The sequence below is a fragment of the Tamandua tetradactyla genome, chromosome 6 (assembly GCF_023851605.1).
Source record: "Tamandua tetradactyla isolate mTamTet1 chromosome 6, mTamTet1.pri, whole genome shotgun sequence".
In the NCBI taxonomy this organism is placed as follows: domain Eukaryota; kingdom Metazoa; phylum Chordata; class Mammalia; order Pilosa; family Myrmecophagidae; genus Tamandua; species Tamandua tetradactyla.
The window spans coordinates 74342514-74366393 of NC_135332.1; the positions used below are offsets into that span (position 1 = coordinate 74342514).

General features: G+C 51.1%; 1 protein-coding gene across 8 annotated transcripts in view; it reads right to left on the minus strand.

The window, feature by feature from the left end:
- Window positions 1-941: 941 nt before the first annotated feature.
- CCDC57 (coiled-coil domain containing 57) overlaps window positions 942-23880 on the minus strand; it is a 185889-nt gene continuing 162950 nt past the window's right edge. For 4 of the 8 annotated variants that reach the window (XM_077166272.1, XM_077166270.1, XM_077166271.1 and 1 more), the window contains 3 exons: window positions 22560-22767; window positions 17775-17965; window positions 15691-16528 (listed from right to left, as the gene is read on the minus strand). In XM_077166272.1, the coding sequence (XP_077022387.1) occupies window positions 16166-16528; window positions 17775-17965; window positions 22560-22767 (762 nt within the window). In that variant the 3' untranslated portion in view covers window positions 15691-16165. Of the gene's footprint in view, window positions 1426-15690; window positions 17520-17774; window positions 17966-22559; window positions 22768-23880 lie in introns of those variants that run through there. The other 4 variants (XM_077166274.1, XM_077166273.1, XM_077166276.1 and 1 more) reach the window with 4 other exon arrangements.

Consider the following 23880-nt stretch of genomic DNA (forward strand, 5'->3'; position numbering starts at 1 on the left):
GCTCTGGTCGGCCAGGCCCACGCGGGGCAGCAGGAAGGGATCCCGTGTCCCCGCGACACCACATCCCCGGTGAGGCCAGCCCAGATCCTCACTCTCCTCTAATCAGACAAGACCGCCTGGAGGCTCAGTAGGCCCTTCAAGCAACCCGTGTCCCGGACTGGCCGGCCGGCTGGGCGGGTTGGGGCGGACTGGGGTGGGGGTGCTGGTTGATGGAGGGGCTGAGGCCCAGGTGCTATGCTGACCCGCGTTTCTGCTCGCTGCCGCCTAAAGCAAGGCTGGCTCCAGGGGGCTGTGCTGCAGCCATAATCTCTGAAGGAGCAGGTGTGCTCATCCAGGTGGCTCACATGGAGTGAGTGGGGCCAGCTGCACCCTGCACTGCAAAGGGAAGGGACTCCTGGGTTCGGGCCAGCAGCTGTGGACCCAACTACCCAGACTCTTCCTAATTGTGAACCTTGACCCTCAAGGTCAGCTGGCCGGGCTCTGAGCACCAGGGCAGGCTGTGCAAGTGCCGTGGACACAGGACAGCTGTGCTTCCTGGGGAGAGCAAGGGTGGCTCTTGGGCTGTGGGATGTGACAAGGTGGTGGTGTATGTGTGTGTTCTGGTCCTTGCAGGTGCCAGGCTGCTCTGGCATCCAGGTGGGTGATGGCCACAGAAAGTGCTGACGAACCACTGCCCTGGTCTGCTCACCAGGTTGGGCAAAGCTTGTTACGCAGGGCATCTGGGCAAGCATGGGGCGGGGGGGCATGGGTGTCCTTGGGGAGGCTGGCCCCTGGGCTCTGTGCCAGGATTAAAGGCCCTGTGGCCCAGGAATGGCCCCAACCTGGCACTCAGTGCCGTTTCATACACCTCCAGGGTCAGTGGCAGTTCTGCACCCTCCCCCCCAGGGTCTGTAGCTGTTCCACCTGCTCCCTACCCCCCCCCCCCCAGCGTCTGTGGCCATTCCACAGCCCCCAGTGTTGGTGGACTTGAGTGTGGCTTAGGTAGGCAGATGAACGACAGCCATACCAGCCAGACAGCTGAGGTGTATGCGTGGACTTTAGTGGACTCCTGGCAGCATGCCATGCACCCCCCAACACCAGCAACATAAAATTGCAGTCCCCAAGCGCCACAGAATGGGGGGGAGGAGGAGGGAGAGGGGGTGGGGGGGAGTCAGGAAGGAGAGGAGGGGAAGGGAAGCGGGCAGGAAGGAGGGGGAGGGGGAGGGGGTCAGGCCTTTATGTTGTAATTGCGGATGCTGGACGGTGGCGGTCTAGGTCTCGGGGCACTCTTCGCTCTGGCAGGCCGAGCCCTGAAGGGCCTGGTGGGCTTTGGCCTCACCTGGGCTCCCACCTTCATGCCCTCAATGGCGAAGGTGCTCTGGGTCCCACTGGAACCCTGGCTGGAGTCTCCGTGGCTGGGGGCTGCTTCCAACGTGGGGATCTCTGCTGTGGAAAGGGAGATGGGAAGCTGGGTCAGGAGTCCTCGCAGACCACCCCACCGCAGAGCCCAAGTGGCAGCCCTGCCCTGGGTCCTGGTCCTGCCAGCTGGATGGACACAGGCTCTGGAGGCTCTCACTGGGCCTGGCCTGCCCCTTTGTGGGGCCTCCAGCCATCTGGCTTGAAAGCAGCACTTCCGTCTTGGCCCCTGTGTGCCGGGCTGGGGGGGTGACTTGCAGTTCTGCCTCCCTCCCAGCTGGGCCCTGGTGCCTGACCGCCTGCCTGACCTCCTGCCCGACCCCTGAGGCCCTGCTTCCTGGGGCCCTGGGTGTGGGACAGGACAGGAGGACTTGCAAACAGGCCTACAGCTCTCTGCAGGGCATTGTGGCTGGGTTTTGTTTTGTTTTTTTTCAAAATCCTTTAGCTTTTCTCTGGTTTCCACGTTCTCTAAACTGAGAATGTATATCCTGTGTAAATAGACAACAGATGGCGTTTTAAAAGCAGCTGGGGTCTGTGCAGTCAGGGGCTCTGTTTCTTTGTTCCCAGCAATGGATGTGGCTCTTCACAGCCAGCCAAGGAGGCCAGTGGCTTCTGACCCTGTGACTGGACCTGATTTGGCAGTCCACGGAACTCATGCCCAGAACGGGGTCTCTGGAACCCTGCGAGGGTCCTTGCTAGAGTCCCTGTCTGGGTGTCAAGGTGCAGCAGGTTGTCCATCTGGTGACAGCACGGCAGGCAGAGCCTCCGGCCAGCACCTCATGCCTTGGCCAGCTGCCCACATGCGACAGTCAGCTCAGCATCCACTGGGCCCAGCACGTTGTGGGCTGGTGGCTAGCAAGGGAGGTTCAGCAGTGAACACAGTAGCGCTGTCTGGGCCCATGCCGAGCATGTGGGATGGCTGCTGGGGACAGGGGTCAGGAGGGCCCCAGGGACCAAAGGCAAGGCCCGGCCAGCCAGACGGTGGCTCAGTCTCAGAACGGAAAGCACAGGGCGTGCTGACTGCCTGGGCTGGAGTACAGCCTGGGGGCTGGGAAAAGGTCCCTGCTTTAGGGACATGCAGAAATCCCTATGGCTGGCTTGCGGGGAGGCCTTTCCCACTTGGCCCCTCGGCTCGGGCCCATTTCCCTTGTGTGTCCATCCTTCCTCACCCTCTCTGCACCTCCCAAGATGCCAGAAGACTGTTTTCCCTCCCACCTTTTCTGGGGCCACACAGCCTCTGGCCTACTCCCCTGGTTTCCAGGGCTGCCAGGTACCTCACCATGTGCCACTGCCTGTCCTCACCCACAGAAGAGCTTTGCTTCTCCAACCCCAACCATTTCCTTCATCCAGCCACACAAAGCTGTTCCTATCCTTTTATCTCCCAAGTCGACCACCTTGGGGCTGCCCTCTGCTCCCCCTCCCCCACTGCAACCCCCGCCTGGCTCTTTGGCTGGACTGGACCTTGGCTTCCCAGGTGTGAGTGAAGCCACGTCCCTCCCCCAGCACAAGGGAGCCCCTGGGCTTTAAATGAAGGACATGGCCTGGAGAGAGGGGCCCTCCGGGGGTGGCCTCTGGTATCTGGGCTGGGCCGGCTAGGAGGACCCTCCCCCAGATGCCCTCCCAGCACAGCCTTGTCCCTCCTCTCGGGCCGGGCAGGCCTGGCTGGAGCCCATCTAGGGGCGGGGAGGGCTGGCAAGCATAGAGCTGTGGTGTGGCGCAGGGGCCCCGTGGGGTGCTGGTGCCGCGGACATGGTCATTCTGAGAGTATTCCCGCCCAGACCAACCCCGGCCTCTCACCCCTATCTGCTGGTTCTGGTGCTGGGGCTGATGTGGCACCTCTGATGCTGTGCCTCGGCTCCAGCCAAGGCTGGATCTGGGAGCACCAGGCTCAGAGCCCACCCCGCTGGGCGGTGACAGAGGAATCTGCTTTGCACACAGCCACAGCCTCTGCTGCACACGCCATCAGGCAGTCGCACTTTCTGGTGATGTGAATTTAAGGTGACTTGATGAATCCACCCTGAGTAGCCTTTTGGGATGCAGAGGGGAGTCTGGGTGGAGCCTGCCCCCACGCGTGGGCTTCTAACCCCAAGCCCCGTGGGAGCAGCTCATTCTTGGGGCTGCCTTGCGTTGGGGGTGGGCACTGTCAGGGTGGCTCTGGGCTTTGGGATCACAGTCTGTAGTGGTCCCCTAAGGGGTGCTATCTAGAGCAGAGGCGCTGGGGACAGAGGTCTGCCCAGTCCCTTGCTCTTTTCTGGGGATGCTGACTGGTCCTCATACTACGGTCCCTTGTTTTTTTGCAGAGTGCTCTGTCCTGCCTTGGCCCTGCCCAGGGCCCTCTCCACCTGGGAACCCATGACTGACATTCTTTCTGGGCCTGCACCCCCAGACCTAGCTGCTCAACCTAAACCCCTTATGATGTATAGTCTCAGTGACTAGCCAGAAACCCAGGAATCATCCAGCCCCTCTATTTACTTTGTCAGAAGTCTCATCAGCTTCACCTCTTCACTCTCCCCTCCCCCCCGACCCAGGACCAGGCCTTGTCTTCTGCTGCAGCAGTAGGGGTCTCCAGCTGGCCCACCCCACCCTGTCCTACTGCAGAGCTGGCTCCTGGAAGGACTATACAGACCCCCTATAGCAAACCCCCTTTCTGAGGGTTCCCACTGCCTCTGAGTCAGAGACTGGCCTCCTATGCAGCACAAAAGATCTCTAAATAAGCATGAGGTTATAGGACATGCCCCTACATCCCAAACCTTCAGGGGGCCTGTAAGATGTGATATGCCCCCACCACACCCCACACCCTGTCCCCGTGCAGCCCCTGCCTGCTCCACTGCTACCTCCCCGCCTCTACGTCCCGTCTTTTCCTAAGGGAGTCCCCCCAAGCCCTTGACCCTCATCCCCTACCTCCAAGCAGCCCCGGGTCTGCTCCCCGCCACCACTACCAGACAGTGCGAGACGAGATGAAGCAGTACATGCCACCCTCAGGCAGTGCTGGGCAGCGGGGCCAGTGAGGGTCAAGGAGAAGTGGCCCCTCAGCCACAGTGAGAGCCCGGCGTGAGATCCCCCACCTGGGCCCCTGGGGTCTGGGGGCTTCAGGCTCCCCCCCAGCCTGATGCTGCAGCTCACTCCGTGGAGAAGAGGTGGGCCTGCAGTGCTCTTGGCCTTGAGTGGGGTGGGAGGAGGGCCTGGCAGCCAAGCCCCTGCTCTACCTGTGGAGCTGCAGCCCCAGGGCCCCCCATGGGGACCTCCTCTCTTTCCCTGACTCCCTACCTCCACCAGGTCTTGTCCTGGGGCCTCAAGAAGGGTTCTGACCAGGGGGAAGGGATGTGGGCACCGAGGCCCCTGGAGTCAGGGAGGTGCAGAGGCCAGAGTGGGATTGTCTTTGGGAAACTGTGGCCACCTCAGATTGTTCTGGAAGCTGATGAGCTGGCCCCTCGGGCCTGGGCAAGGTGTGGGATGGCATAGGGCCTGCCATGCTGTCTGGGGAGCGGCTGAGACAAGGTTCGAGCCTAGATGTGACACCAACAAGACAAAATTCCTGGAAGATGCACCAAGCAACAGCCATGGGGGCTCCTGGCAAGGCCAGGCAGCACCCAGAGTATCTCCAGGGTGACAGCCAGGGCTCATCTGGGCACAGCAGTGGAGCTCATGGGATAGGGTCCTGGGAGAAGCAAGCCCTTCCCGGCCCTGGGGTGTGGTGCTGGCCAGCTGTGGTGAGCATGGCCGAGGGCAGCCCTCTCCTTTCTGGGCAGCCACAGCCCTTCTAGGAAGGCCATCCCAGACACATGCATAAGCCCCCATCCTTGGCCAGAAGACCACGTCAGACATCACACCAGCCCTCCTGTTGGCCACTCTGCTGCTGTGCAGGTTTGAAATTGTTGTGCACCCCAGAAAAGCCACGTTTTCTTAATCTTGAATCAATATTGTGGGATGGAACTTTTTGATTAGGTCATTTCCATGGAGATGTGACACGCTCAATTGTGGTGTAGACTTTTGATTAGATGGAGATGTGACTCCGCCCATTAAAGATGGGTCTTGATTTCCTTACTGCAGTCCTTTAAAAGGGGAGACATTTTGGAAAACACAGTTGCTTTAGAGCTGATATGACCTAGACATTGGAGATGCAGAAGTCCCAGGAGACGCCAGGAGCTGGGAGAGTCAGCAGAAGCAAGACGGGAACCAGAGCCCCACGGATGGCACCAACTGCCTTTCTGCGAGATTCTAAGCTAAAAGATGAAGCCCAGAGTTTTGCCCCAGAGCAGCTAAGTCAGGCCCCACCGATGCTTAGAGAGGAAGCCCCTAGAATCAGAAGTTGGAAGCAATGGGACTGAGAGCAAGGACCAGTAGATGTCAGCCACATGCCTTCCCAAGGGATAGACATGGGCCCTCCGTGAGTCAAGGTACCTTTATCTGGATACCTTAGTTTCGACATTTTTATGGCCTTAGAACTGTAAACTTGTAACTTAATAAATCTCTTTTATAAAAACTGTTCCATTTATGTATATTCCATTCCATCAGCTTTAGCAAACTGAAATAGCTCCCTTGGGCAGTAGCCCCAAGCCACCCCTTGGAGATCTGGCAATGACCCTTTGGGTCCCATAGGAAAGAAGTGAGGGGACAGACCAGGCCAGCCACCAGCCTACCCTGAAAGGGCGAGGGCCAACAGAAGGGCGGGCCATGCAGTGGGCATGAAGTGAGCCACTCGTAGGAGGGTCCATAGGAAAGTGCCATGGCCTGGGGGTCTCTGCGCTGAGCTCTCCTCTCAGGCATGAGCACATGACATCAGTATGGACACCACTGTGTATTTCTAGCATGGGACGACACCTAGTGTCTTGCTGAGCCTGGCCCTTGGCCTAATGGTGCTCATTCGAGTGCCTGCACTTCCCAGGGTAAAGCCCAGGCCTCACCTTTGCCCTCCAGTTCTTACCTGCACAGTTCAGACCAGCTTGGTCTGCAAGTTCAGTGGGCAGTAGCTGTTTCCTAACTCTATGGTCAAAAAATCAGCCTCTAGATCAGACCAAGGGCTGTTGTTGCTAGTGCTATCTCCCCAGGGCCCAGATGGGGCCTTGTTCCCAGTCAGCAGCTGCTGCTCGAGTGAGCAGGAAGAGAGACATGAGAAGCCCTGCTGTGGTGGGCACGAGGGGTCAGGGGTCAGGAAGTGGGGTGGGTACCATGGGGTCTGGTGGAGGTGTAGGGTGGTGTTTTAGTTTGTTAAAGCTGCCAGAAATGCAATATACCAGAAATAAAATGTCTTTTAAAAAGGGAATTTATTAAGTTGCAAGTTTACAGTTCTAAGGCCATAAAAATGTCCAAACTAAGGCATCCATTGAAAGATACCTTGATTTAAGAAAGGGCTGATGATGTTCAGGGTACCTCTATTGCTAGCTTTCTCTCCTGGTTTCTCCTTTCAAAAGTCTTCCCCAGGGGCATTTTCTTTCTGCATCTCCAAGGGTCTCTGGCTGTGTAGGCTCTGAATCTTTTTCCAAAATGGTTCCCTTTTAAAGGACTCCAGTAAGCAATCACACCTTGAATGGGTGGGGAAACATCTCCATGGAAACCACCTGATCAAAAAGACCCTACTCCGCAATACTGAATCGGGATGAAGAACATGGCTTCTCTGAGGTGCCCAACAGTGTCAGACAGCACAGGTGGGCACCATGGACGGGGGTGCACCCGGGATCTGGGACATCGTGGCCTCACAGTGTGCTGTGTGCTGTGGGGGAGGGGGGGGCATAAGGGTAGACTTCAGGTGAGGCCCAACTTACAAAGAACCTTTCGACGTCCTCACACCACACTTTAGACCTAAACTCCAAATGCAGGCACAAGGGCTTCTCAAGCCAGCTAGCAGGCCCAAGCAGTGAGGTGCAGCACCCATGCACCTGCAGTTTTCCTCCTCCCTGTGGCCCCGCCAGGCCTGGGGAGGCCCTGCCAGACCTCAGCAGCTTGATGACAAAGCTCCTCGGGGAAGTACCCAAGTCAGGAGAGAGACCAACCCAGGACATGTGGTAAGAGATATGGAATTAAGTTCCAATATATAATAATTCAACAATATAAATGAGTTAAACTCACTGATGAAAACAATTCTCAGACTGGATTTTTTTTTTGCATTGATTAAGAGGACATGATTTCTTTCCTTGAGTTAGTTAATGTGGTGAGCGTGCGGATGGCTCTCTGATGCTGAAGCAGACAGCACACCTTGGTTTTCTGCAGATGCACAACAGCTGTACACGGACACCATGTGGAGCATGGCCTTGGCTCCTTCCAAACAAAATGTGATCCAAATAGAAACCCACACCTTCTGTGTGGAAACTGAACAACATAGTACTGAATAACCCTGGCGTTATAAAGGAAGTCATGAAATAAATGAAGAAATATTTAGAATTCAATTTCAGAACTGGAGGGACACAGCTGAAATGGGGCGCAGCATTAAGTAAACTTAGCAGGAAGCCTCATAGTCAAAATGACCAAGAAACGAGCAAACTTCCATCAGAAGAGTCGAAAAGAAAGCCACAGAGCCAATTCAGAGAAACAGGAATAAGGAAATCATAAAGTTAAAGGCAGAAAAAAACCAATAATCTTAATTGATGAAGAGAAAAATGTGATAAGGCTTGACACCCAATGATGCTGAAAACTTTTAGTAATTCCCTAACCTGCTAAATGTTTTTTTTCAAAATACACAGCAACGTTGTGCTGAGTGGCACAACTCCAGCCTCGTTCCCTGCAAGTAGGGAGCAGCCCCAGCTCTGCTGCCCCCGCCCCGGTTGACAGCCTGGGGGTCCCAGCGGCCTTCCAGGAGAAAGGGGAAACAGGGAGTGTAAGGATCCCAATGGAGGGGATGAGCTTGCTTAGGAAGAACTCACGAGGCAGGGGCCACTCTCCACGGAAGCGGCAGCCTCCAGAGAATGTGATAAAAACACACAAAGCTGCTTGTCTTGTGAGTGGGGTTGCCATGGAGCCCCCGGCTCCCAGAAAAGGACACAGGGAGGGCAGCTCTCCAGATACCACACAGCCCCTTGTAAGTCAAAAAAACGGTGGGTTTGCTCCTTACCCTGGCCTGTAGCACCCGTCTCTGGGGCACAGGCCTAGGGCAGACGAGCGAATGCAATGGGTGGCACAGGGGCCCTGGCGCTCACTCCCTCACCTCCACCCTGCCCCAGGAGGCTGCCTGCAGGCCCCTCTACTGCAATGATCACCCCTGGAGTTGCCAGGGACCTAGGGGAGCAGGCCTGAGAGAGAACCAGGCAGCTGAGAGGTGGACTCTCGTGCCTTCCCCTTGGGTGCTCCCTGTCCGGGCCCAGGTCTCCTCCACCCAAGCCTGACAGGAAGTGCCCAGGGTAGGATCTCAGAGGGCAGAAAAGGTGACATTCCCAGGAGCCCTCACTGGCCAGCGGGGCTCCCAGCTAATGTTGGGACAATGTGCTTATTTTCAAAATACACATCTTTTGCGAGGCATCCTCTACATTCCCCAAAAGCACCCATTTTAAGTGTCCATTTCAATAGGTCTTAGAAAATGTACACAGCCATGCTCATGGATCATTTCCATGACCTCCAAAACCCCATGCCTCAGCCCCCACTGATGGCTTTCACTCCCACAAAATGAGTCAGGTCTACGGTTTCACGTCAACAGAGTCACACTCAGGGGCTCTCTGGTGTGTGACTTCTTTTCTGCGATTCACTCGTGCCACTCTTCACTGAGTTCTGTCTGTTGTATGGCTACACCCTAATCTGCTTACACATGTACCCGATGATAGATTTGTTGCCAGTTTAGTGATACTAGGCATAAAGGCACTGTGGACGCCTCCGTTTGGGTCTCTGTGCTTGTGTATTTCTATTTCTCTTGCACAGAATCTTTGGAATTGAATGGCTGGATTGTATTGTAAGCATATGCTTAATTTTTTTTTTAAGAAACTGCCAAATTATCTTTCAAAGTCCTTGTGTATTTCCCAGTCCCGCCAGTGGTGTATGTGAGTCCCAGGTGCTCCATATCCTCATTGGCACTTAGGATTGTAGGTTTTTAAAAAATCTCAGTCATTTGAGTGAGTGCGTAGTGGCAACTCATTGTGGTTTTAATTTGTATTTCCTTGATGACCAATACCATTGAGCATCATTCCATGGGCTTATAGACCATTTTTACATCTTTTCCAGCAGTGCCTATTTAAATATTTTGACCACTTTTTATTGAGTTTATCCCTTGCTTATTATTGAGTTGTAAAGTTCTTTACATATTATGGATACAAATCTATGATTACTTATATGTATTCCAAGTATTTTCTCCAGTCGGTGGTTTATCTTTTCATTTTCTTAACAATGCAACTTGAAAAGCAGATCTTTATTTCAATGAAATCCAATCAATCCATTCTTTTTTTCTTTTGTGGTTTGGATTTCTAAATTATATATTTAAGAAAATGTTGCTTAACTCAAGGTGACAAAAATTTTCTATCTTTTATTCTAGACATTGTATAGCTTTAGCTTTTATGTTTAGTGCTATGATTGATTTTGGATTTAATTTTATATACAGTTTAAGATAAGGGTTAAGGTTCGTTTTTTTTCCCACATGAGTATCTAGTTGTTCCCAAACAATTTATTGAGTAAACATACATTTCCCCTTAAATTACCTAACTTTGTTGGAAATCAATTAACCTATTTCTGAAATCTGTTTTATTCAGTGGATGTATATGCCTATCCTCTGTCAACACCATCTGTCATAAATTCTGCAGCTTTATGTCTTATAATCAGGTAGTTTAAATTCTTCAACTTTGTTTCTCTTTTAAGATGGCTTCAGATATTCTGCATTCTTTGTATTTCCATGTGAATATTAGATTTAGCTTGCCAATTTCAATTTTAAAAGTCTGCTGGGGGTTGGATTGGGATGAGAACTGACATCTTAACTACCTCGAGTCTTCCAGTCCATAAATATGGTATGTACCTCCATTATTTAGGCCTCTAACTGATTCCATGAGACTTCTCTCATTGCTGAAGGCAATCTCTTCTGTTGACTGTAGATGTACTCACCCATAGATGCAATCAACTGATTACAGATTTAAATCCATGAAAAATCTTCACAATAACAGGCCAGTGCTTGTTTGACCAAACAACAACTTGACACTATAACCTGGTCAAGTTGACACGTGAACTTAACCAGCACAGTGACCTTTAATTTCCTTGCACAGCAGGTCTGTTGGTGATGAATTCTTTCAGATTTTATCTGAAATAGTTTTTATATTGCCTTGTTTTTTGAAGGATATTTCTGCCGGCTATATAATTCTATGTTGATAGCTTCATTTTCCTTCAGAGCCTTAAAGATGGTGCCCCATATCTGCCTTGCATAGCTTCTGAAGAGAAGTCTCTCATAGTTTGTTTCTCCCTATGTAATGTGTCTTTTTTCCCTTTGCTTTTAGATTTTCTCCTTAAAACTTTCAGCTATTCGATTATGATGTTCCCTTGTATGTTTGCGTGCATATGTTTATCCTACAGTTTTGGTTTGGCTAAACCTCTTGGCTCTGTGGGTTCAGAATTTTCGTAGAATTTAGAAAGTTGTGGCCATTGTTTCTTCAAATACATTTTCTGTACCCTCAAAAATTTTCTCCTCTTTTTGTTAGACTGATTCATAGTGTCCTTCAGGTGACCAAATGCACCCCTCCCTCTTTTCTGTGTTTCATAGATTTTCCTGCTATTTTTTCAAGTTCCCTGTTTGTGCTACTGCTATGAATCCCATCCAGGGAGTTTTCCCCATCAGATATTGCATTTTTCAACTCTAGAAGTTTAATTTTGTTCTTCCTATTTTATATTTTCCATTTCTCTTCTCATTATGCACATGTTTTTCTTTAAAGCTCTTTTAATGTCCCTGTTTCTGACTTTTTCCATTTGCTAAAGCTGCCAGAATGCAATCTATCAGAAGCGTATCAGCTATTATAAAGGAAATTTATTAAGTTACAAGTTACAATTCTAAGGCTGTGAAAATGTCCAGATTAAGGCACCAACAAGAGGACACCTTCACTCAAGAGTGACTGGTCACCTCCAGGGTTTCTCTGTCACATAAGGCACATGGCAATATCTGCTGGCCCTTCGGCTTTATTGCTTTCAGGGTTCCATTGGCCTCCTCTCTGAGCCTCTTTCTGCATCCAAGCATCTCCAAACATCGGTGTCTGTTCTCTTAAAGGACCCCAGTAAGCTGATTAAAACCCATCCTAAATGGGTGGTGTCACATCTCCTTGAAAACAAGCTAATCAAGAGGTCCCATCTGATAAAAGGTCTGCCCCCACAAGACTGGATCTGAAGAACATGGCTTTTCTGGGGTACGTAGGTCTCAACCAGTACAGTCACTTCTGGGCCTGATTCTACTGAATGATTTTCCTCTTGTTTGTGGGTCCCATTTTCCTGCTTCTATGCACGTTTTATAATTTCTGATTGGATGTTAGATATGGTGAACCCTGTGTTGAGATTTTTTTGTCCTTTAAAGACTGCTGTGTGTGTGTGTGTGTGTGTGTGTGGACAAGGGCAGATTCCGGGAATCGAACCTGCGTCTCTGGCATGGCAGGCGAGAATTCTGCCACCGAGGCACAGTTTTACTACCCAAAGACTGCGATGTTTTAACAGGCAGTTACTTGGAGGTCAACTTGATCTTTTAAAAGACTATTTTTAAGTTCTTCCATGGTAGGTCTGGATGAACTTTCACTCCAGAGACAGTTTGGTCACTCTAAGGTGCGCCTTCTCTGGGGTGTGTACTGAATGCCCAAGGTGGTCACTGAACTCACTACTGCGACTGCTTGTAGCTCAAACATCTCCCATCCTGGGAGAGATTTGGGAGTTGTTCATCCTCAACGCCCGTGTCTTTTTCTTTGCTTGCCTTTGTGGAGCTTTGGGCTCCTTCTCGGTAAAGACTCAAGAGAGACCCTATGTAGATTTCTGGAGCACTTTTGTTGCATCACTCCCTCCTTTCTGGACTCTGCCTGGCAACTTCCAGCTGCTTCTGCCTCCTCACACTCCAATCTCCATGTTCTCAACTCGGGAGCCTGTTGAGTGGACTCTGTGTGGCCTTCTATTCTTGTGCAGCACAGAGCCAGGGTGACCCTGGAGCTCTCCTCTTTGTTTCCTTCTCTTAAAGACCATGGTGCTACCTGTTGTCCAGTGTATGAAAACTGTTGTTTTGTATATCATGTCCCTTTTCCTAGTTACCTATGATAGGATGTTGAAGTTTGGTCCTTAAAACTCCATCAAAGGCAGAAGCAGAAGTCAGTGCAAGTCATTATGTGGCCCCAGAATATTTCTTAATGTATTTACTTTATTTCAACACAAGTCCATCATAACGATGTCAAGAAAAGAGCTAACAGAGATCCTGGAATGAGCTGAGACTCAGCAAATCAAGGGACTGAGAAAAACCCTAGAATGAGCTGAGAATTAACAGCAAGGGATTGAGAGAACCTTCTCGACCAAAGGGGGAAGAGTAAAATGAGACAGAGTGTCAATGGTTGAGAGATTCCAAACAGAGTCGAGAGGTTATCCTGGAGGTTATTCTTATGCATTAAGTAGTTATCACCCTGTTGTTCAAGATGTAGTAGAGAGGCTGGAGGGAACTGCCTGAAAACGTAGAGCTGTGTTCCAGTAGCCATGTTTCTTGATGATGATTCAACAGTGATATAGCTTTCACAATGAGACTCTGTGAATGTGAAAACCTTGTGTCTGATGCTTCTTTTAGCTACTATATCAACAGAAGAGTAGAACATATGGAATAAAAATAAATAATAGGGGGAACAAATGTTAAATTTAGTTTGAAATGCTAGTGGGAAATGAAAGCGAGGGGTAAGGGGTATGGTATGTATACTCTTTTTTTCTCTATTATCATTTTATTTCTTTTTCTAAATCGATGCAAATGTTCTAAGAAATGGTGAATATGCAACTATGTGATGTATTAAGAATTACTGATTGTATATGTAGAATGAAATATCTTAATGTTTTGTTTATTTTTTTAATTAATAAAAAAAGTTAAAAAAAAAAAAAAGAGCTAACAAAAATTTATTTGACCCTCTGTCTCTCAGAAAGTTAAGAGGGTGACCGGTATTCATGAAGTCTCAGGTTGTGACAATCAGTAACGGCAGGAAGCTGGGCCACCTGCCAGTCCAGGGCTCTGCAAGGCCCCCCACGCTGACCAGAGCACTAGTTCTTAGGTTTCAGCCTCACTGACAAGAAGGTGCTGGACAGGTTGCACACACCCCACTCATAAAAGTTTTAACACACAGCCCAGCTTTCTTACTCAAGGGCCATCCCGGCAGCAGCCTCCTGAGCTGGGGGCAGAGGTGGGGGCTGAAAAATGATAGCACAGGAGTCCCTCTGCCTCCTGGGATAGCAGAGCAGTCAGGCTCATGGGGCTTAATAAACCCCATGTGATGCTCTCTGGGGCAATTCTTGCCACCATGTAACCTCAAAACGTTGCAGGGTCAGTGGACAAATGAGGACGGGTGCTGAGCCTCTGGCATGAGGAGGTAATTCTATCTCACCCCTAGCTAATGTCCCTGGAACCTGGCCAATGAGTTCTTTCCTGGGGCTTGTGTCAATACACCTTTAAAGGTGAAGAGCTGGGCCCTACCAGTATGCAGGCTTGCCCCTCCTTCTTTGTGTACTGGGCTTCTCAGCCTTACAGTGTGGTCCTGTAGGGCTCTCTGTGGTCTGTCCATCTCGACTCCTCCTTCAGTGCAGGAGGCCTTGGGCCTGAGGACTCCTCCTTCTCTTGTGAGTAGACAGGTATGAGGGCCACAGAATGGAAAGAACAGGATGGGATGTTCCAAATGAGTTTACACTGGAGTTACAAACTGTCCCCTGAGATCATTCATGCCTACAACCTCACCTTTTTCTTTCTTATGATCACAGGCATGTTCCTTGCCACTGGCTACTCGATTCTGTCTCATAGGCATTGCAACCTGCTCTTCTTGGCTCTACCTCTGGGTCCACAAGAAACACCACAAGCATGCAAACAAAGCCTAGATGGCAAAATTAGGGATTTCTGGTTCCAAGGACTGGTGGCTCGACCCTGAGGTCCGTGTTCAGAGCCTGTCTTCACAGAAGGCAAAACTACAGTGGAATGGGTCTGGCAGAGCCATGGCCAAAGGCATCCTGACTTAGATGAAGGCCCGAAACTTTGCTCTGAGTCCAAGCATTGGCTCCAAGAGAGGCCATGGGGCACAGGGTGCCAGGAGGGGACAGGAGGGGTCTCGGGGCCCACCGGGCTACGGGGAATCTGCCCTGGCATGTGGCTTTGTGTCCCAACTATCTGCTCTCCCAACATCTGACCTGAGAGGAGAGAGAACCCTTTTCCACCCTGGTGCTGTTCGGAGCCTGGAGAGCTTTCTTCCGGGCAGGCAGGGGAAGGTGGCCCATCGGTGCACCCAGACCTGTTCCACACCTGCCCCCTGCTTTAATCAGTCATTTAAGTGGGTCCTGCTGGAGCCACACTTCACTGGGTAACTGGCTGGATTCCTGCAGTTAGCCCCACACCTTGCTTATTTTTAATTCATTGCCAATATCTGAAAATGTAAAAATTTTATGTAATAATATAAGATTTCCAGCTTCTCTTGAAAAAATGGGGAGACTTGGTTCCCCCCTGGACCCCCACTGTCATGGAGACATTGTCAACTGGCTGCTTCAGACAGACAGCCTGTGCCCCGGCTCCCTGCGTGGTGCACTAGCCTTCCACTTGCCTCTCCTGCAGCACCACGGGCATGGGGCTCACGCACCCTCTTTGGTGGTCAGGCACAGGCCAGGGGTCAGACAGCTGTGTGGTCTGGGCCCACACTGGCCTGGGACTCTGCATCTGTAACTGCAGTGCCCCTGGTTCGCACGGAGACTCCCAACATGCTCGGCTTGCCCAAGAGGAGGCAGTTCATCTCCATGTCCTCAGGCAGGTCAGCAGCACAGTTCTCGATGGGGAGGTGAGCATGTCAGACAGGCTCACACACGCCGTAACAAAGCCTTACAAAGCATTTTAAAAAGGGAAATGTCTGCACTTTTGGAAAAAACTAGCATATTTTTCAAAAGAGCAAAAATTTAAAGAATAAAAAAATCAACACTAACACTGAGATCCCTTCAAACTTTCCTGAAGCCACTGCCCTGAGTGCAGGCGCCCTGAGTGGGCTACTAGTGGATGGGGCGGAGTCTCCTCTGTTCTTCAGGGTCCAGGAGAAAAGAACCCCCTAACCCCTGCTCTATCTGGGGAGCATTCCAGGAGCCCGTTCCAGGCAGGGGACAACTTCTGCACCACCACCACCATCCCCACCCCCTCCGCCGCCCCTCATTTTCTTCCACCCACCTTGGGCTGAGAACCTTGCCTCTGGGTTGGAGGTCTGCCCCTGGGAAACTGCAAGGAGTGGCAGGAGGGCTGGGACTGAGGCCCTGCAGCCTGGGCCAGCTCATCACCCTGGGCCTCAGTGTCCTCATTTGAAAGTGGTTTTGGGTGGCTGCAGGGGGCTGTAGGGCAAGACTGGCTTGCTTCCCACCTCCCTCATGTGTCCTCCCAGAGGTGGCCCTGCTTCTGCACCTACTGCTGACCCCTAGGACTAATAAAGGGTGGCCTCTCCTTTGTGGCTGGCTTTTGCAGCCCCCCCTAGAAAAGGGCTACCAGACCCAGTCCCACACACACAGGAAACCGCTGGCTGTGGGGAAAAGCAGTGTCGCCCAGCATTTAAAAATGCAAGTGGAGACCAACAGTAGGATACATTTTCACCCACCAGATTGGCACGGTAAACCGGGCCTGCATTGGGGCACAGCCCCCTGCCCCATGATCTCACTTTAGAGATGCCAGGCTGTTCCTTACAACACAGTCTTGGGGAGAAAAGCTACAGCAGGTTAAAGCCCTGTGCAGGAGAGGCTGCTGGGATAAGGTGGACGGTCCCAGGCCACAGATTGTGCACGGAACAGCTGAGGACGGGGCAGGGCAGGGCAGTGAGGGGAAGGGGAGCCTACCTGGAGGTACCTGCCCGGCACACAGGTGGGAGACAGGAGGAAGTCGCGGCCTCCTCAGGACAGCCAGGGCTTCAGACCCCACCCCCAGCCCCCACCGCTGGCTGGGCCACCCCAAATCCTGAGTCACAGGGTGGAAGGACATTTTCTCAGTTTGATTATTCTTGAGGTAAAACGATGGTCTCAACTTGAAAGTGGTGAAAAAGAAAAATGTTATGCTGTAGACATGTTACCACAATACATTTTTTTTAAAAAAACAAACCACAGAACTTTACAATGCACAGAGTGAACCCTACTGTGGACTCTGGTTAACAGTGTAATTCTAATAATAATAGTGTGCCGCCTGTGACAAATGCACCCACTAACGAAGAGGGAAAATGAGTCTGTGTGCAAGGGGGGGGTGTATGGAAATAAGAAAACACATCTATTACCTTAAAAGCTGGTGATCTGCTCCATCTCATTTAAGGTTAGAAAGTTAGCCTTCTGGACACGTGTTAATATTCAATTCCAGTTCTCTGCTTTTTATAAGGGTTGAATTGTAAGATATTTCCCTTTTTACCGGGAGTGTATTTTGGGGTGGGCTTTAATAAATGCCCCGTGTTGAGCGATGCTGTCTTTCCCTGTCGGGGGTCTGGCATCTACTGGATGCCCCTCACGGAGCGGCTGCTGGAGGGAGGTTGTCGGATTTTTCCACCCTCTCTTGTTGTGCAGACATTGCATTATTTTAATGGTTTAATTATATCGGGTAGATCTTGCTAATTGTCGCTTCCCCAAGCATTTTATTGCTCTAGAACTTGAAAACCCTCTTAGTTAGCTTCAAGGGAAATTGTGTCAGTATTTTTATTAGAATTATACCAAATGGTCACATCAATCTGGAGAAAACAACTTTCATATTATTTAATTTCCCCATCCAGGAACTATGTATACAAGTCTTACACTGTGTTTTAAATCAACTGTTGGGCAGTTTTCTCCCACCAACCGCGCGCACTCCCTAAGGGACTTCCACATACTCCAGGCTGTGGACTTTGGCTCGAGGAGGCTGTCATTCTCCCAGTTATCTCCCCACACAGGTGACCAAGCATCCCTTGTACCCAGCAGCCTGCTGGGGAGAGGGGGACTAAGGACAACAACCCCTCCTGGACATTGGGACACTGGCTGGAGACAGATGAGATCAGAACCTACACAAAGCAGCAGGACTGACAGCACGACCCAAGGCAAGTGCTGCGGAGGAAGGAGGCGGAGTGGGGGAGGGAGCCACGTGAAGGCTGGAGGTGGAGGAAAGCCTGCAGGAAGGGGGCTGGGCATGGGGAGGGGCAGTGGGGGATGAGGAGCAGGGGGGTGGGGAGGTGGTACGAGCTGGGCTGCCAGGAGAGGGGAGGGGAGGAGATGGAGGTGGGGTCCCTCCAGGGGCTGGAGACCTTGGCCTGACTTACGGTTTGAAAGGATGGCTCTGCTGCCGTGTTCAAAGGGGGCAGGGAGATCTGTTGGGAAGCTGTCCCAGGACTGGCGGTGAAGGGCAGGCTTGGCCCAAGTCTGAGGTGCCACTTACAGGGTTCCGGATGAATCCAGGGCCTTTGTGATGAGACGGTGTGAGGAGCAGGCCAGGGGCCATGTTGGCGCTGCCCTGGGAAGCAGATGGGCTCAGGTGTGGTGGGGAGATCTGGGCTGGAATGCTGCCTGTGATGGGAAGCCTGGTAAAGGGGTGCCTCAGAGAGTGGGGGGTGTCTAATGCCCAGGGCACCCTGAGTCCCTCAGCACAGAGCTCCCCCACCACAGGCGCTTGCTGTAAGAGGAAGCCAAGGGGTATGTGCTGGTTTCATGCTGTTATGTACCCCAGAGAAGCCATGTTTTAAATCTAATCTTGTGGGTGCATACTTATTGATTAGGTGGTTTCCATGGAGATGTGACCTGCCCACTGTGGGGAAGGGGTTCTTAATTCATTTGCTGAAGTCCTTTGAGAGAAGGACATTTTAGACAGAGCTCAGTGCCCAGAAAAACTAGAAAGAAAATGGCCACAGAGAAGTTTTGTAGAAAAAGCCCAGCAGCCGCTTGTCACGTGCCCTATCATGTGACAAGAGGAACTCTGGATGCCAGTGGCCTTTCCTGTGAGAAGGGATTCTCTTGTTGGTGCCTTAATGTAGACATTTTCATGGCCTTAAAACTATAACTTGTAACTTAATAAATCCCCATTGTAAAAGCCAACCCATTTCTAATAGATTGTGTTCCAGCTGCTTTAGCAAACTAAATGGGGTGGAGGTGGGGTGGGCAGTGGCCTGTAAGACACTGCAGTGTGGGCAGTGGCCTGGCTGCCAGTTCCACCCCCCACTTCCCCCAACACCAAGCTCTATAGTATGTTCTTTGTGCCACTGGTTCAGCCACCACTAAATTAAACCCGATTTCAATATTATTTCAGTATAATATAATGCACAGAAAATGTAAAAAAAAAAAAAAAAAAGTAGAGGAAATATTCCATTTTGTAGAACCAGCTTCCAGAGCCGTTCTACAGGCAGAGACACCTCCAAGGAGGAGGCTGGGATGCTGTGGGCACACAGAACCCCCAACCACAGTCCACCCCTGGGGGCCCTGTCACCCTGCCACCAGGGATATCTGAAAGGGTGAGTGCCTGCCTGGCCCGGCCCTCAGCTCTGGCCGCCCACCGGCCAGCAGGAATCTCAGACCTCCCCACATCCGGAGCAGACGGGACGTCCACGGCCGAGTCCTGCCTCATTTCCCTGAAGGGGATCTGTTTTCCTTCTCTGGCTGCTTTCAGAATAATCTCAATATCTTTGGTATTCCTCAGTGTTATCACAATGTATCCAGGTGTGCATTTCTTTTTAATTATTTAGGTTGGGATCTGTTAAACTTCCTGGAGTTGAAGATTAGGTTCTTTCAATATTTCTGGAAAGTTCTCACTTGGGATCCCTTCTGTTATTGCCCTGGTCCCACCTTCTCGAGCTTTGGTCAACATGTGAGACCTTTCGGCTCGACCCTCCACATCTCTTAACCTGTTTTTCATAATTCTTTTTAGCTCTTTGTCTTTCTAAAGTGTGACTCCATATGGAACGTCTACTTCATTTATCCTGAGGTATATAATCTGTTGTTAAACCTATCCACGGGATTTTAATATGACATTTTTCATTTCTTAAAGTTCACCCTGGCTGTTCCTTAGATCTGCTTGCTGTTTACTTATGATTCTTCTTCTCAAGAGCCTTTTCCTGCTCACAGCCCAGTGCTTTGGGCTGTCTGTACAGCTCTGTTTGTGCTGCTGGCTCCAGCGCCCCCATCACTGTGTGCTTCCTTATACTGAATCCGAGCTGTACAAATCCCCTGTGACCTGGAAGAAGGCAGCTTCCCTAGAACCATTTCCATTTGCTACTGCCTAATCATTCTAAATTAAGTTTCAGTTTGGGGTTTGTCAGGCTGGAGACCCGGTCACCCAATTTCTCTTGGCATTCCTGCTAGGGGCTAGATGGAGGAAGAGTTTACTTCTGGCTTGCCTTTATGCGGGCCATGTAGTCCTTCAGAACCCCAGCTTCATGGGGTGGGGAGAAAACTGTCTATTGGTCTCCTGCCCTGGGCTTTGTCACTTGTTTTCTAAACCCTGTGTGGCTGTGAAACCAAAGTTCAAGTTCAGACTTCAAGGGCCCAGTCTGACAAAGCTCTGTAATTGGAAAAGCCGACTCCAGTGCCCGACTTTGTGCCAGGGGTATTCCTTCACTTAAGCTGTGGCTTGAGAATTCTTACTTACTGCCAGCTTGTGGGAGTTTTACAAGAATGTTTCTAGTAATGTATTCAGTAGTTTTAGCTGCCTGCAGTGGACGCGTTGATCTGGGTCCTTAACCTGATAAAATATTAGAAATGGAAGCCTACATTTTATAGTTAGTGAATGGTATTTAAATGTGAGGAAAAATAATTCTCCCATATATCAGGCCTCCAAGTTTCTCATACATTGGGGTCTGAATCCTGCCCCGCACAAAAGGCATGTTCGGGCCCCAACCCTGGTGCTCGGGCCGCACCCGTGTGTACAGGACCCTGGAAGATGCTACCAGTGGGGTGGGTTTTACCCCACAGGGCTCAAGTCCCTGTAGGCAAAGGGAAATGACCTGGAGGGGGAAGAGCCAGAAGCTAGAAGTTACTGGAACCAGAGGACAGAGAAGACGCTGCCATGTGATGGAAATGCCCAGGACCAAGAATTGCTGGCAGCCAGCCCCAGAACCTACAGTGTTCGGGGGAAAACGCTTTGCCTTGATCACGCCTTGATTTTGGACTTCTCCTAGCCTCAAGACAATAAGCCGATAAATTCCCATTGTTTAAGCCAATGGGCATTAGTGTTAGTAGCTGGGAAACTAAAGCACCATATTAAAAAATATCCTTTAAAATACTCTTGGGGGCAGGCCACGGTGGCTCAGTGCCAGAGTTCTCACCTGCCATGCTGGAGACCCAGGTTTGATTCCCGGAGCCTGCCCATGCCAAAAAATATAGAAATAATAAAAATAATAAAAAAATACTCTTGAAAGAATTATTCCAGCAAGAAAAAAAGTATAAACAAGAGTCCACCCCCAAGAGATCTGGGATGTAAATAAGCAAGGACAATTGAAAAAGAACCTAGTCAGACCTAATTTTGACTAAAATAACCCCACCTTCTGCAACAAAAACTTAATGATACCAATTGGGAAAGTGAGAGAATGACAGGGAACTGTTGTCTAGAGAAAGACCCAGATGATAACTTTAAGAAACTGATATAGAGAAATAAGAATAAGTATAGGCTTTAACAATTTATGACCAGGCAGTAGAAGAATTTTAAAAAGAGGGTTTAACCTCAAAAACAAGTAGGAAAAATAGAAAATGAGATACAGACAACAGAAGACAGGAGAAGAGAAAAGCACAAAACAAAAAGAAAGCACAGTCAATAGAAAATACAAAATAAGATATCAGGGAAAGAAGCGTTCATACAAGAGTACTTACAATAAATGAAAACGTATGAAACCCAGCAAACAAAATCAGAAAGACGTTCAGATTGGGATAAGGTAAAAAGCACGACACAGTGCCGTATTTTTTACAGAAGACATCCTATAGGCAAACTCGGAGAGGAAGACTGAAGATAAAGGAAGCGGACAGTTACGGCCCTCAACGGGAGACCAGACAGTCCTCTGGAGGAAAACAACACAAGCCCTGACGAGAACATTATGTTCTGGTAAGGGAATGGATAAAGGGAGCAAACAACAACACGCACACAGCTAAGAGCACACCTCAAAAGATACAGAGCAAGCACTCACAGAAGTGGACAACAGTCTTGACAGTGGAGACTGAATGTCTCGCTTGGAAGCAAGTCAAACCGACCAAACAGTGAGCCGAGTGCCATCAAGATGGCGGCACGAGCGCTCCCTGGGAAACCCCTCCGGACAAGCAGTGAAGGGCAGGGTCCATGGGCTTAGGCCTCTGGAGGCTAGTGAGTTCTCCTCAGATGTTGAGCCCAAGGGGAAAAGCCACCCAAGAGGCAGGTGGGTGGCCAGGCCGGCCCCTTACCACCTTAGTCCTGTGTGGCTCAGGGGACCTGCGGTGGCAGCACCCGGACCCGGCCACCTCTTGCTGGGGTTGCAATGACAGAACCACCCACAGCAGTGATTGGGAGCCCCACGCCCCCACAGGCAGGGCACCCAGGCTGTGTGGACCCAGGGAGGGGCCTATCGGTCAGCGAGTGCCTACATACCAAATGGCCCCTGGGAATGGAACCAGAACCGTTGCAGACCTAGCCCACACCCTCCCCAGCCTCTACTAAGAGGAGAAATGGGCATTGGTGAATGCTGACCCCACCTGCCTCCCTAGGGCAGGACACCCCAAAAGGGAAGTGGGCAGAGGCAGAAAAAAAGGGGAAACTGAGCCGCTGGAAGGCAGAGCACTGAAAGCTGTGATGAAAAGATGGCCCTGAGTGAAGGAGAGGAGTTGAGCAAATTGTAGCTGCCAAGAAGGAACATTTACATAAAAACAAACAGCCCAGGCCTCCCAGATAAGGAACAGAGGAAAAGAACTCAACTGGAGGGGGCTCAGTTACACCTAAGTAGGTACTTTTAGTGTGGGCGGCTCTGCAGGGACAGTAGAAGCCTGACCACGCAGGGAGAAGAGCCTGGACACACAGCCAATCTATAAAAAAGACCCAGGCAGAAGGAGAAGGAATGCAGCCTGGACCAGAGGCAAACTTAAGGCCAGCTTCCTCCTACCTGCCACTGAGTTGTCCTGGGAGGTGAGGCCGGAAGGACTGGATCCCAGTTCTAGTAACTTCCACGTGTCCTGGAGGGAACTGCTAGCCAGTGACGATGACTGCTGGCTGTTCTCTTCATGGGATTCCTGAGCCTGAGGTGGCTTTGGGGACCTATTTTCTTTCTGATGCATTGATCTGCAAGTCACCGTGAGGACTCTGTGTTGGCACTGTAAAAGTCAACAGAGACATGGTCCCTTGGAGACAATGCTTTCCAGGCAGAGGTGGGGATCAGCCCCCACCCTTGATCCCCTGCAGAGAGATGAGAAGGCACAGAGCTGGGCTCCCAGGGGGGCCTGAAGGGGACTTTCAGGCCCCATTGGGGTACATCTGTCGAGAGTGAGTCCCAGCTCTTTTGGGAACACATGGGCATTGATGGGCTGCCCAATGTGTGAAGGATGGACGAGATGCCAGGGAATGGGGGCGTAGGTGCCCTTGCAGAGCCAGCTACCCAAGGAAGAGGGCCTGGCTCTGTCCTTCCTGGCCATGAGGCCAGTGTGTGCCTCAGGTGGTTCCTCCATCTGTGCAGCCTGCAGTGCACACCCACCCCTGGCAGTGCACAATCCTGCCTGCACCAGTGCATACCCCCCCAGCAGTGCACACCCCTCCCCCAGCAGTGTACCTCATCAGTGCACACCCCTGCCCACACCAGTGCACCAGTGTAAACCCAACCCAGCAGTGCACAACCCCCCAGCAGAGCATACGCTCGCCCCCAATACTCCTAAGGAGCTACAGTGCCGCGTAGCCTCTCCTGCTTCAGAAGACGCTCAGGGTGGCTCCCTGGCCAGGAAACAGCCCCATATGTCACATTGCTGACCACGATCCCATGGCCCAGGGCAGAGGCAACTCCCTGCTGCTCACTCTGGGTTTTCATGTCAATGTTGGCCAAGGGAATCCCTTCTAGCTTATTAAAGCGACTTAAGGATGACTCTTCTCTGAAGGTGGCCACGGGGACCTCTCTCCCCTGCTTGCTCAAACAGACTATTTAGAGGCAGTGAGAAGGCAGGATAGGAGCCTCGGACAGGCCACAAGCGACCCCCCCAGGGCCGCTGGTTTCCCGAAGTCATGGCCAGCAGCCTGAGCTGCCCTTCAAAGCCCATGGCAACTTGGAGCCAGGCTGCGTTATCAGCCCAGTGGGGGCCACAGGCCCGGCTCAGCATAGTTGGTAGCCAGGTGGGCAAATGCTCTAAGGCCTCATGAGAGGCCAAGCAGTTCTGGCCTGCAGGCTTCCAATCCTGCGTGAGAAAGCCACCAGTGCCACACGCCATTCAAAACACATCCTC